General features: G+C 38.4%; 1 protein-coding gene across 10 annotated transcripts in view; it reads right to left on the reverse strand.

The window, feature by feature from the left end:
- Positions 1-343: 343 nt before the first annotated feature.
- The window catches only part of LOC100679705 (nuclear pore complex protein Nup98-Nup96), a 429,239-nt gene continuing 414,378 nt past the window's right edge, over positions 344-15,204 (reverse strand). For 9 of the 10 annotated variants that reach the window (XR_004345266.1, XM_031928065.2, XM_031928066.2 and 6 more), the window contains 2 exons: positions 10,599-10,845; positions 344-663 (listed from right to left, as the gene is read on the reverse strand). Coding sequence is in view for 9 of the 10 variants with exons in the window: in XM_031928065.2 (XP_031783925.1) it covers positions 474-663; positions 10,599-10,845 (437 nt within the window). In the remaining variant the exon portion in view is untranslated. Of the gene's footprint in view, positions 664-10,598; positions 10,846-15,204 lie in introns of those variants that run through there. The other variant, XM_032601889.1, reaches the window with a different exon arrangement.

Consider the following 15,204-nt stretch of genomic DNA (forward strand, 5'->3'; position numbering starts at 1 on the left):
GAGTACTTTAGCAAATATACATCATTCTGGTCATTTCCTCTTCATTTTTGGCATATTTTTAGTTCATTGCCGGTTATTTTCGGTCACTTCATTTTGTATTTTTTTCTATTACTTCCAGTTCATTTCCGGTTCACTTCTGGTCAACTTCCAGTCTACTTCAGGTCTACTTTCGGTCAATTTCCGGTTTACCCTAATCCCCTAAGGAGGGGTAGTTGTGGGGATGAAGTGAACTTATAGCCGGAAAATACCAGACACATTTTCATATGATAGAGGATTATTCTACGACCCCATAATAGCAGCACACCCCAGATACCCAATATTATAAATCAAGTACACAATGCAATTAAAATATATCAGTTTTTTATTAATTTAATCTGTTGTATACAAAAAAACGTGTTTGCATATTACCGTTTAACATTATTACTCAATCAATTAGCACGTTTTTCTATTGTATTAAATAAATACAATAATAATTATGCAATTGTATTATTGACACAAAAATTTATAATTGGTCGCAACTCTTGTTGAGCGTAATCTTCTGGAAAAGGCAGTTGCGATATCAAATGGATGAGAAAACTGCTAGCGTCTTTTTCATTGTGTTTTATCATGCATAAACTGCGTGCTAATTGTAGTGTTCTTTTTGACATTTCTGCTTGACATAATCTGAAAACAAAAATATTTATTAATGATTGATTAATATTAATGACTTTTAAAAACGTGCTTGTATAAATAACAACTTTTTCTTCTTTTTATAAGCAGCTTGCATTTTGCTTCCTCCTAGAGAAAGCTCTGTAATAGTAAAATTTTGAGTTTCGTCAAAACTTTCAGAAAATACTTTTTGGTGTGATAGAAGTTCAAATCAATTCAAAAGTGTTTTTAGAAAATGTCCGTATAGATGTGTGTGTGTGTGTGTGTGTGTGTGTACCGTGATATTTCTGGAACTACTCCGTCAATATCGATAAAATTCGACATGCATATCTATTTTTGGATTCTGAATTTGGGAAAAAGTTATTTTTAATTTTCTTAACTATTTTTTAATCGTCATTTTTCGATTTTTGAAAAACACTATTTTGCGTTTTTTTTTAATCATCCAATTGTTACAAATAATTTAGCTAAAATGAATTTGAAAGAGAATAAAATTATCCACTTTTTCTCGTTTGGTCCTCAGGATCGACCGCTTTGTTCGGCAGATAAAATGAAAGATGTAATTTTTCTTAAATTTATATCTCTGAAACTAAACAACATAACCTCACAAAAAAAATCATGTCGATGGGTCATGTGCCAAAGTATATCCCATTAAAATTTGAAGTGATTCGGCAACTTATTTTTTTAATAATAAATCGAAAACTGAAAAAATACGTTTTTTTGTGCCTCGATTACGGACGTAAAAAGGCCTTATTGCACTTGAGATTTCAGAAAAAAGTAGTTATTTTATGTGTTTTGGCTAAGTTCATTGCGTAGCTATCAAAACCCTATGGTTATTAAAATATCAAGGTTTCAATTTTTTTGAGAAATTTTGATTCCTTATATCTCTAAAACAACGTAGTCAAATGCTTCAAAATTTTATTTGGTGATTTACCATAAAAAAGCTATCTTCTGCTAAAATTTTAACCCATTTCGTCAAGAGGTTCTCAAGTAAAGACTTAATGTAAAAACCGATTTTTCTCAAAAGTTTTGCTTCCTCTTATAAGGGTGTCTTTGCATGTCGTTTAAGTCCCTCCCTATGAATTCATGTCACACACACACACACACACACATATATAATTCTATAATAAAAAACAGAGGGGTCTGCAAACTTTTAATCAATGAACTATCCAAAACTTATATATTGCCACGCCGGTAATCGAGGTAGGATAGAGAGTGACGAAATAAGGCGGCGTTGGCTCAATTGGTAGTACGCGTGCCTATAGATCTCGGGAGCGCCGGATCGATTCTCGGTCTCGGCGTCTCCTTTTGTGATTTTCTCCTCTCACGTCAAGTCTCACCCCGTTACAATTTGTAACAATAAAATCAACATTTATGATTTTATGGCGATGATTTAAGTGACGCAATTCATTTCTGTAAGCTAACATGTATTTAAATAATTTATCACTAAGCTTTAAATTTTATTTTGATGTTTGCTACCTCTGTGATTTTTTTAGAAACGCTCCAAGCAAGTTATAAGCTTTGCCACAGGCTTTGAATATGAATTTTAATCATGTAGCACAAATTTATGGATATTTTTATTTTTAGCCAAAGATACAGGATCTCGGCCATTCTGGGACCCATACAGGAACAGAAAAAAGGTCGTAGTACGGATCGAACTCTTATTTTCACCAATATTAAGATTTAAATGGCTTATAAGATAGGTATAACACACAAACACACACACACATATATATACAGGGTAGGCCATTTTAATCAAACCAGTCTAATAACTCCTAAATTAAGCCATGAACAGACAACTTTCATCTGAACAGAAAAATTGTTCAGATGAAAGTTGTCCAGGATCAAGGGGGATATCTTTTTGTGGAATTAGCTTTGACCTTGAACTCAAATTTCAAGGTCATTTGTAGGTCAATTTTTTTTTTAAATAGGAACCTCTATTTTTGATAGCAGATTCGGAAAGAACAGGAAATTTTACGCCCGAAACGGTATTTCAAAATTTTTTTCATGACCTTCACAAGGTCATTTCAAGGTCAAATGTTAAGAAATACTGTAATTGCTATTTAATCGCATTTTCTGATAGAATAATCGTAGTTAATGTACTTTTATGATGAATATTCAAACCTAATGTGACAATGACCATGAAAATATTTACCTTGAAAACAAAATAATTCCCTAATTTCAGCTCTACCCAGGAACATCGACGTGGACGTATTAGGATTATGATCCCTTTGGTGTGCTTTTTTAACGTGAGTCCCCTTGCCTCTCACTGGGGTGCTTGTTTACTGTGAGTCCCCTTGCCTCTCACTAGGATGCTTGTTTAACATTCGTTAACAAATTTTTAGTGGTCAAAAGTAAATTTTGAATTAAACATGATAATTTTAAATATCTGAGTTCTTAATGGGAGTGGGAAATGGAACGTTAAAAATCAATGTTGTCAATTCATTCACGGTCGAAGCAGAGTCAAGTAAAAGTTTAACGTTTCAAAAGCGTAAAATATTAAACAGCATTTTGCTTTTGTAATATTAAAAAAAATTATTAATAATTGTATTTGCCAAAGTGCATCACTTCCAGTTTAGATGTTTTTTTTTAAGTTGAATTTCTTTAATCTAATATGAATTGTAACGATTGTTCTCACGCTGTCTTCAATTTAAATCACTATGTCTTAACGTAAGAAAATAAGAAGTTACAAATTTGATTTAAAAATTATACAGTTTGAAAATTATTTTGGTTTAGTTTCAATTTCAATAAAGAGTGAATGTAAATAAAATAGTTTTTCTTATTATAAACAAAATTTTCAACATGGGCGATTATCAATCCAATGAAATTGTTGATATGATAATGATCTTAGGCGAAACCCAAAACAGATTTTTTCAGATTTGTTATGTTTTCTGACGAGGCTATATTTCGCAGTGATGGTCAATTAAATAGGCACAATAGTCACTACTGGTCACCTGTAAATCCCCACTGGTACAGGGCTATTGACCATCAAAACCGATGGAGTTAAATGGTGTGGTGTGGGATCATTAATGGTTACCTGATTGGGCCATATTTTTTCGGTCAAAATGTTAACCAGAATAGCTATTTGGCATTGCTCCGAGATCGACTGCCAGAGCTTTTAGAGGATGTTGACTTTCGGACGTAAAATTTCCTGTTCTTTCCGAATCTGCTATCAAAAATAGGGGTTCCTATTTAAACAAAAATTTGACCTTCAAATAACCTTGAAATTTGAGTTCAAGGTCAAAACTAATTGCACAAAACGATGTCCCCCTTGATCCTGGACAACTTTCATCTGAACAATTTTTCTGTTCATGGCTTAATTTAGGAGTTATTAGACTGGTTTGATTAAAATGGCCCACCCTGTATATATATATATATATATATATATATATATATATATGACTTTAAGGGTATTTTTATTGAAAAGGTGAGAAAATTTAAAAAAAAAGTATGTCTATGTCTATAGTGAAAAATGCTTCCCTGAGGAGCTATGAATTAATTAAATTGTGCTGAAAACCCAAAAATTGACATCATTGGCTCCCTATCATTTTCGTAAAAAGTAATTTAAAAATCTGAAAAAATTCAGGTGCATTGGAAACTGTTTCTGGAACATATTTACCGTGGGTTGAAGAAGAAAAAAATTTTGATCTTTGATTTGACAGAGAACCACACACCTACACACACACACACACACACATATATATATATATATATATATATATATATATTGTAACGGTCCGGACTTGTGTACGCCGCGCGCAGAAAAAATATTGTGACTAGGAAGTACATCCAAAATATGATCAGCGCCGAATCAATCAGCGAGCAGCAGCAGCGGCGGCGGACTGAAGGGGGAAGCAGCCGCAGTAGCAGCGCTGGCGCACTGAAAAGGAAAGCGCGCCGTAGTGGCTCGGCGCAGTAGCGCCTCAGGAAATAAAAGGCGCTTCATCCAGCTTTTTAGCCTCAGTCGCTCGACCGAGCTCGAATAGACAAAAGCAATACGCTCTTTCTTCTAGTAGAATTCAGTCAGAGCAACTTTTTTGTACGCGAGTTAAGGTGCTGGTAATACACCCAGTTCCTTCAACTTGCAGTTTTAAATCAAATCAAAATTTTAAATGTAAAGTAAAACGTAGCAAACAATTAAACTATTTGTATCTTAAACATGTATATGTATATTTCTTTTTTTTTAATTTTTCCATTTTACATCTATGTGCGCACACGCACACACACACATACACACACACATAGCATAGTACAAGTATTGAATGGCGTGCAAAAGAATTCTCAATTTATAACTTTATTGAGCTCCTGGTGCACCTATATAGATGTACCATGCTAATAGCTAATAGATTAATTTCAATCACATTTTAATCGTTCTTAATACTTCTAATCCTCGTGATCATTTTAGAAGAATCAATTTCAATATATTTTAATCTATAGCAATTAATGCTTATTTTTAGCATTAATTTTAATCGTTTTCGATCCGCATTATCACTAACAATTCCATTTAATCTATTTTAATCTATTTTAATGTCCTCGAAATCGCTGAAAATAATGCGGCAATGTCAGGTTTAATCCAAAGTAATCGTATCGTTTCTAAAAGACTATATTATAACTAAAAGTAATAAATTTTAATTATATTTGATTGTTTGTGAGTTAATCGTAATTAATGATGAGCCAAATGAAATTGTTTCTAATAGCATATAATTAAAATCATTTTAATCATTTTTAATATACCGTATTAAAATCGCAAATGATACATAATTCTATCGTTTTTTAATCGTATTTCAGCGCCTATAAAGAGGACCGAAAATAGAGTTTTCCAAGCGTCAGAAAACAAGTGGAGCGAAAATGGTCGTTTTAGCCCCTAGGGGCGAAAATGACCATTTTCGCTCCACTGTTTTTATTTTTTGCTTCATTTCCTCATTAAAACTTTAAATTGGCAAAAACTTTCAAAATTTTTTAAAATTTATAAATTTTTGGATAATTTCCATATAAATATTATATATATACACACTGTAGTGGACGACTTAAAAAAACGATACTTTCGATCCATTTCATAGGCGACCAAAATAGTCTTTCTTATACATTTTTTATAAAAATCACGGTACGCAACAAGGGACGAATGTACTTTTCCAGACTCGGATGATGTTTGAGCACTCGTGTCCGACTCAGGCGCCTACATCGCCCTTGACTACCACTTGTGCTCAAAAATAATCCTCGCTTGGAAAAGCTCATTTTCGCCCCAAGTTGTGTAATGTACTATTAACTACTTATAACGCAATTAAAAGTGATAAACTTTGATTCTTTGTGATTGTTAGTTGATAAATTCGAATTACACCAATAAAAAATTCGGCGCGCACTCCCTGTGACCCATCATGGCTGACCTGACACCGTTTGAAAGCATTCTTATACTTAAATGCCAAAAACTACGGAGCGTTCTTACTAGACTCAGTGATTGGCGATCTGGAGCTCCTAGATAGAAGTTGCATTAGTCCACTCTCAAAAATTTAAGTGCATTAAAACTGTACATCTTAGTCTTTAAATTTAATAATATTTTGTAAATCTGAGATAGTACATCATCGCTCCCTACGAAGAGTAGTACATTTCAGATCTCGCACGAAAGACCAGTACATTTGGTTATTCGCCGCGAAGACTAGCACTTTTCACTTTTCACCGCGAAATAGCATGTTTTACGGCTCAAATTAGTGCTCCTTATAGTATGAGAAATACTTATGATAATTTAATAATGTTCGTACTAGCTGACTCTTTGCATATGAATATTACTATGTACTACTTTGACGTTCATAAATATCATCTATTGTTTAAGCGTAAAGCCACGAAACCATTAGTATTTTCGTGAAATGTGCTAGTCTTCGCGGCAAGGACGCGAAACGTGCTAGTCTTCATAGGAAGCGAAGATATTATATGCCCGATTGTGAGAAAACATGAAATACTGTGCACAAATATTACTATAAAAAGAACGCTTTTCTGAGTTGCCAATATAAATATGTAAAAATGTGAAGCATTTTGAAAAATCATGAAAATTTGTAAAAATTATGACAAGTTTCATGTTAGTGATGCACCAAATTTAAATGTAAAATTTTTAATTTCCACATTATTATTTTACATTCCAACACAATTACTCAAAAATTTTCACATTTATCATTTCCACAACATATTTATTGTATTGTGTTACGAGTGAGGGTTGATGGTTTTGTTCTCCGTGAGGTGAAGTGTCTGTTTATTAATCGTAATTCACAATGGACTGATTGTATGAAAGAGAGAACGTGCGTTTTAAGTATACGATCCTATCTGTCGTCTCCGAGTCCAAACTTCCTGTCTAGTGCTGGATCGTGAGTGGCGGAATCGAGGGGGCGCGCCCGCATGCATCCCCTTTTATAGACTCCCCGGGTGGTGTGATTCCTACCCGCGCGGTTGTCCGAAATCATGGAAGGGAGGTTATGCTGAGTCAAAAGAAACGGACTTCGGGGTGCGTCCGAGCTGTTGCTATGCGCGTATTTGGCAACTTATGCATCGATTGCATAATAAATAACAACGCTATATATGTGTGAGTATTCACACGTGACAATTGAATAATAAACAATTAAAAAGTATTAAAATCTTTTACTAATATTATATGTTAAGAACCATTAAATTAATCTAGATAAAAAACGATAACACTTCATCATGATTCAGCGAATTTCAGACAATATAAAGAGCATTGCAACAGATTGAAAACGTTTAGATACGATCAAATTTTATACCAAAAATAAAGATCCATTGCGATTATGTAAAACGATTGAATTATACTAAGAAACGATTAAGAATGATTCGTCGCCAGGTGGCGTCCGGATTTTATTACTCGCAAGTAGTTAGAATCTGTGATGGTTAGTATATAAGACCATTCAAGTTTTTTATACCATTTTAATCGTTATTGTGATACAAAATAATAGTTTATAATATTTTTGTATGCTGAACTGATAAAATACATTCTAATACCTAATAAAGCCAAAATTACGTTACACAAACGACTATCAAAAACGATTACGGTTTTTGAAATCGTTTTTGACCTTCGGATATTAGCAGGGATAGATACATGGTGGGCTTATAGTTTGTTGTATATTCAATATATAAAGTTTGTTGAAGTGGAAAAAGTCTGTTTAAATATCGATAAAATCTCCACGAAACATTTCTAAAATTTGATATTTGGGATTTTTTAATATAGATAGTTTGTTTTCTACAAAATTACCGCTGAATTTTAATGATTCAACCATTTTATTAAATATAAAATTACAAAAATTGAAAAAACTACATCTACTTGGTCACATTTAATAAGCTTTCTTCTTAGGTATAATGTTTCTTCGAAACTACAATACATATAAGTTTCTTTGAAACTATTTATACAAGTAAGTGCCCAATGAGTGGAAAACAAATGAGTAGTCTCTTACTCAAAGACTGCTTTTACATCTCCAAGTGTAATGGAATCGGGAATTCCATTACGCGCCTACGACGCCAATTAAAATAGAGACACACAAAACAGATACACATATACATATACTGCCAGAAGAAGAAGTACTTCCCCATCACAGCATAATCCTACAAAAATAGGTAAAATAAGTTCGCGTTGAATAAGTTGAAAGTGCGAATCCATGAAAGAGTCTCAGTAAAAACTAACAGTTCGCATAATAAAAAAACTCAGTGGTGCCAGAGTTACACAAGTGCCACGTTCATCGAAACGCACCGCCCTCTCTCGTCACTGGAAGAGAGCCGACGCAGAGAACGAGATAGCAGAGCCCGATTCGCATGAAGCAATCCGAAAGGCCTCGAATCGATCGAAGAAGGACTATCGATCAGCAGAGAGAAGCGCGACTCGCTCTCTCTGCTGAACGCCACGAGGAGTTCAGTGGGCCGCCGAGGTGGAACCCAAAGCAACCAGTCCGTCCAGCAGCGTCAACATGACGTTAATCGGTAAACCCGTGAGTCTGTTCTCTCTCTCTCTCTCTCTCTCTCTCTCTCTCTCTCTCTCTCTCTCTCTCTCTCTCTCTCTCTCTCTCTCTCTCTCTCTCTCGCCTGAAAAAATCGAATCCTAGTCCACATTCTGAAATTATTACAATAAAGTCATACTCCGCAAAATGAAAGTTACGTTTCAACATAGAGACAAAATTATTACGCTTACACGGCACTTTTTAAACGCTTCTCTCCCTTTTTAACATTGCCTCTTTTTTCGCTCTACTTTCTCCAACGTTCAACTACTGCTCTAATCCGATCTCTCCTCTCTCGTTGATTCTGTTCAAATTTTGTTCATCTCTTTTTTGGTAGCGAAAATAATTTTTTTAGTCTCCTCATTTTTCGTCTCCTCCGTGCCCCTGTTTTTATCCACAATTGACTGGGTGCAAAAATAAGGTGCTGACAAGATGAATTTAAAATATAAGAAAATTAGAATTTTATTCAAGGTAAAATATTAGAAGAGGAAAATTACACAAACGACACATCGATCTCAATATACGAGAGCGCTATTTCTCGTGTCAATGCTCGTGCGAGACTGACTGCCTGGACAGTTCTTCTCGAGCAGAACAACTCCGGTCGCAGCAGAAGCTGATGCTCACTTCGTTTACCTGCTTGCGAAGGGACAGACGGATCTTGGGTTTTCCCGACTATGGGCTTTGAAAAACTTAAAACTAGATAGAAACTCGACACTCCCATCTTGTCTCCTCCAGGCTCTCCGCCAGTTAGCTCTCCAACTAATTCTTCTCCTTCCATCTCTCTCCCCTGTGGAGAATTAAACCTCTACCACACCTTAGTTTTACCTTACACCATTCTCTTTCTTTTGCTGTCGCTTACTAACCTAATCTTGCTCCTTACTGTTTTTCTCTCTACCGCCTTCCCTTTCTACTCCTTGGTCCTCCCAGTGTTGTCCTTCACTTTACTCACCTGATATTTCACTTCCTTAATTGTCTTCTCCAATCATTCTCTTTATTTTCTTACCTCCTTCAATTTTCCTTTGATAATCACCGGTAGACAAAAAAAAATATGTTTGACCCCGGCACATGACACATGTATTTCTATGTATTTTGGCTCGCTAAATACAAATCCGGTACGAGAATAGCTTCATCATCCTTCAGTTTTATTTATTTTATTTGATAGCCCCCCCCCCCCTAGTTGCACAATATACTATTCTTTTTTCTACCGCAGCTCAAGAACAAGTATGATAGATCCGACTATGGCAACAACAAACCGAATCCAAGGACGAGAAGAAATTGTCAAATATTTATAGCTTGCAAAACGTTCTTATTATTTTCATAAATATACGTTAATGAAGGTAATGCAATTAATTTAAAAAATGTCAAGTATTAATGTTCAGCAGGTAAACAAAAATCAGCTGACTGTTTTTAACAAACCCTTGAGTACCCGTTGACTTAACTAATTGACATTCGAAATCTAACAATCTAGCTAGATACTTGCATGACGCTGATATCCGTTAATGAAAGAGACCAGCGATTAAATCGCGATTCGGTTGCAATCTATAAATAAATCATTATAGAATTAAATTTCTTAAGTGTTCATCAATTAAGGAGCCTGCAGAAGACCATTTGACTAAGTGGCGAGATTCCAGGTTCGTTACTAAAGTAAGTAAAATTATTTAAATACAACCGAAAGTTCGTGACTTAACATTAAAATAATAATCTTGGAAAGGACAACAATGTTAATATTTATAACTACTAGTTAGCTGATTACAGCTTACCTGCTGAACATTATTACTTGAAAATTTTAAGAAATGATTTATTTAAGTTTATTGATAAGAATGATTATCATTGACTTGCAATATGCGCTCGTCTATTTTTTCATCTTTTAATACCTGTCAATCATAAAGCAAACTCTATACTCAGAATAAAAGCACCTACTTATTATAGCAAGTGCACGATACATTAATTTTTATGTAACTTGTTAATTACCTATGTTTGACCGTAGGACACGGGAATGCATTTATTTTAGAGCAAAGGGAAATTAATTGAGGTTGCAGCTGTTCTAATGTATAGCTCATATTAGAACATGCTTCATTGCTCAATAAATGCTTTATTTCTGCCGTAATGATTATATAATCCATAATTATTTGTCCCTGTGTTAACCATCCACTAATTAGGCGACAAGAATTCGGTGGCATTAATAAACTGAGTAATGTCTTCAAATAACCATAATTATCTGAAAAAAAAACGGAAGTATATAAATACAAACATATTAAAAGATCCAGGTTTGTTTATAGTATTGTTATTAGAGTGAGTGAAAAATGGAGGGAGGGTCAACTTCACAAGATTTAATTCTTTTAGTTTAAAAAAAACTAGTTATATAAATACAAACGTAGAAATAAATTTAAATTGTATAATTAAATTGCTCTATCGATAAAACTATCTGGATAGTAGCCCGGAAAATAAGACCCAACCCTCAAGAAATTGAATATTAATTTCATTTTAATAGTATATTGTGTACCAAGGGCCCTGTAACTGGGGTTTTCGTGCTACCTCAGTTATGGTGCAATCCCTCGCCCGGGGCTTGAAAAATGACTCGCTGGCGCCAGGCGCTCCTCGTGAACGCCAGAGTCTCGCGATACTTTGTTTTCCGGCGCGAGGGTTTTTGCACGTCGTTTGCTCGGCTAGCTGCAGCCCCGAAAACAGTAAGGAGAGAGAGCGCTTCGGGATAATAGAGACACGTGGTTTATGAGACGGAACTGTATAATCTTAATAAATTCTTACAACTTATAATTGACTCGTATAAATTACTGAAAGTACCCGTGAACAAAGGCAACTCCGACAAGCAAATATACGAACACGAAAGATATCCCGCGTGACTTGCGCGTGTCTCAAGGCTCGACAAGTGCGATGCTGTGCCTCCCAACACAGGTGCGCAACACCTAGAGCCTCGCATGCACTAGGATTTATCTAAACGTAGGATTTGACCGCGATCATCACGTTTGGGAGAACGCTAGGGAGAGGGGAAAATGATCACACACAATGGTTAAGTTTTATTGCACATGTATTTCGCCCAGCCCTTCCCTACAACACGGTGGCTGTAGTGCCTCCCGCGCACAGTTTAGCCACGCAGGGCTTACGCTGGGACGCTCAAACACGAGCCACGCTCGTGCAGCAGACGGCGGGCCACAGGCCCAGGTCCAGTCCGCTGACGGCTGTCTCTCTCTCTCTCTCTCTCTAGGCTGGCTCCCCTAGAGCGGAGGCTCAAGGCCCTTGATGACCTGCCGCAGCTTACTTCTCGCATTAATGATGCTGAGAAAAACATCAGTGAGCTGCAGGCAAAGCTAGAAGACCTGGCATCGAGGAATCTTGCTATCCCGCAGCCAACCAACAGCAGTAACGGCACACCTCACGACGGCAACTACAACGAACTGGCTCACCTCCGCAGGGAAATATCCGTCATCAAAAGGCAGCAGGAGCACACCAACAACGACAATGTCGTTGTGATTACGGGGCTCCGATACACTGAGGAATCCTCATTGCGGCTGCTGGCTTATGCGGTGCTCACTGCGCTGGACCCCACAGTTCTCCAACGGGACGTAGTAAGAGCGAGGGTTATGGGAAGACTGGACACAGCCGCTGACAACTCAGCCAGAATGCCACCTCTTGCTGTCACTCTGGCGTCACATGCCCTCGCCTGCTCAATAATAGCTGCGAAGGCCAGAAAGCGCAAGCTCCACACAGCGGAGCTGGATGCAGACCTACTGGAGGAAGCGCGAGCCCCAGCTCCAGACCACCAGTGGCTAATCAACATCAATCCGCTCCTTCCCCCAGAGGTGCACAAGCTGAGGGTCAGAGCGCGGATGGAGGTCAAGAGGAGGGAAGGATGTCGTACATACGTGAGGAATGGCAAGCTCTACATCCGCCTCAACGACAACCGCGCCGTCGTCATCGAAACCGAGGAACACCTAGATAATTTTTTATCTCGGACACCACCAAACAACAGCAACAACAACAACATCAACTAAAATACATACACCTCATTCCACCCAAACCACCATCATCAACTTCATCGATCGCGAAATCTTCACACTCCAAGGTAACTCTGTCAGAAGGACTGCGGGTCTGTCACTTCAATGCGAACTCTCTCACGGGGCACATTGAAATGATAAGACTCTTTTTGTCTACTCGTCCCACTTTTCACGTAATAGCTGTAACAGAAACCTGGCTCAATGATAAAGTAACCTCGATTCCCACACTGACTAACTATACGCTACACAGACGAGACAGAAACAGAAACGGTGGAGGAGTGGCCCTCTACATCCACAACACGCTGACTGCTACAATAATATCTTCATCCGACGAGATCTGGACGGGAAAGCCAGGCTACCCGGAGTATCTCTTCTGTGAGATCACTGCGAAGGGAGTCCCACCTATTTTCGTGGCGGTTGTGTATCGGCCACCACACGCGCCCTTCTTACAATGAAACAATTTCATTGAACAGCTGAATAGTCACATGCACAACTACTCCACGAAAGTTATAATGGGAGATTTTAACGCAGATCAACTCTCCTCCTCAGAAGATGCCAAGTTCATCAAGGCCCTCATAGAAGAGAACTCCCTCAAACCGGTGCCCTATGGTGCTACGCACCACAAGCAAGACTCTGACACATGGCTCGACCTCTGCCTGGTCGACGAACAGGATTGCCTAATTTCACACTGGAAGACTGACTCACCCTTCATAAACGGACATGACCTCATTACGGCTACACTCGACGTGCAAATTCCACGACAAGCACCTAGAACATACTCCTATAGAAATTACAAAGGCATCAGTGCTGAAAAACTAAACAACTACCTCAACACATGTGACTGGTCTACAATCGACACATCATCCCTTGACGCATGCATCAACACTCTCAACACCAACCTAACAAACGCCATCAATCAGCTCGCCCCATTACGGACTGTAACGCCAGGACCCACACGACACCCGTGGTTCACCTCGGCTCTTCGAGACCTTGTGACTGAGCGGGACAGACTATACATGATATTTCGCAGGACACGTCATCCTCGAGATCAACTTCTTTATACACAAGCAGTAAATAACGCACATAAGCAGGTCGAGGAAGCCAAACTGAACTACTATCACTCACGACTATCAAACATAACAGATGTAGGAGAAATCTGGAGAGAACTCGAGAAACTTGGAATCACCACCTCTAAGGAAACCACTCCATCTCGCTTCTCAACAGATGATCTTAACAGATACTTCAGCGGGATATCCAATGATCCACTCGCCCCTTCTGTCGACGAACAACTGCAATCAATTGATAGTCTGGAATATCCTGTCCACTTCAGCTTCAGTGAGATTACGGAATCGGACGTGTTGGCCGCAGTTCAGCATTTCACCTCTCAGGCCAGGGGAACTGATGGCATCCCACAGGTTGTTGTCTCCAAGGCCATGCCAGTACTGGCGCCCATATTATGTCGTATCTTTAACCTGTCCTTGAGCGAGTCATGCTTCCCCTCGGACTGGAAAAGGTCACTGGTGCGTGCACTCAACAAAGTCAGTTCTCCAAAATCCACTACTGACTATCGTCCGATCTCACTCTTATGTTTTCTATCCAAGGCGCTGGAGTGGCTGGTACATAGGCAGCTTTCTCATTACCTGGAAACTAGGCTCTTCCTTGATGACCTACAGACAGGTTTTCGTACCGGTCACAGCACACAGTCCGGCTTAATAAAGCTGACTGATGATGTCAGGCTTGGAATAGACAAAAAGAAGGTCACACTTCTTCTTCTTTTTGATTTTAGCAAGGCGTTTGACACTGTGTGTCACGCCAAGCTCCATAGAAAGCTAACCTCTTTCGGCTTTTCTAAGCAGGTCATCCGATGGATTGCATCTTATCTCACGGGCAGACGGCAGGCCGTCATTGGTGACGACAATCAACTATCCTCTTACCTTCCGCTCAATACGGGAGTCCCACAAGGATCCGTACTGGGCCCTCTACTTTTTGCACTGTACGTCAATGACACAAGCCTCTGTCTGGACGTGGATATTGCACATCTGATCTATGCGGATGACCTGCAGATCTACACCCAGTGCCACCTCGAGGATCTTGACTCCTGTTCCGACAGAATGAGAGCTAATGCCGAGAGGATAAGGTGCTGGGCTGGGCATAACAACCTAAAACTCAATGTCCTCAAAACTAAGGCGATTGTCCTGGGCTCGCCCTACTATATCAATGCTCTACCTACAATGGCTAACACGTACATCAATATAGGGGGAGCCCGGGTTGATTTTGAATCTTCTGTGCGCAGCCTGGGGGTCGTGCTTGACTCCAAACTAACCTGGAAAGAACACGTAACACAAATGTGTAAGCGTGCTCACTCTCTTATATATAGGCTATACTTTTTCAGGAAAAGCACGAACCTCGGTCTGCGTAAACACCTCGTCCAGGCCCTACTGTTCCCGATCATAGACTACTGCTCACTGGTTTACTGCAACTTGACACAAGAACTCGACATTAAACTACTAAGACTGGTTAACACAGGTATACGTTACATCTATGGTCTTAAGAGGGGCGAGCAC

The sequence above is a fragment of the Nasonia vitripennis genome, assembly GCF_009193385.2.
Source record: "Nasonia vitripennis strain AsymCx chromosome 4 unlocalized genomic scaffold, Nvit_psr_1.1 chr4_random0003, whole genome shotgun sequence".
Taxonomy (NCBI): domain Eukaryota; kingdom Metazoa; phylum Arthropoda; class Insecta; order Hymenoptera; family Pteromalidae; genus Nasonia; species Nasonia vitripennis.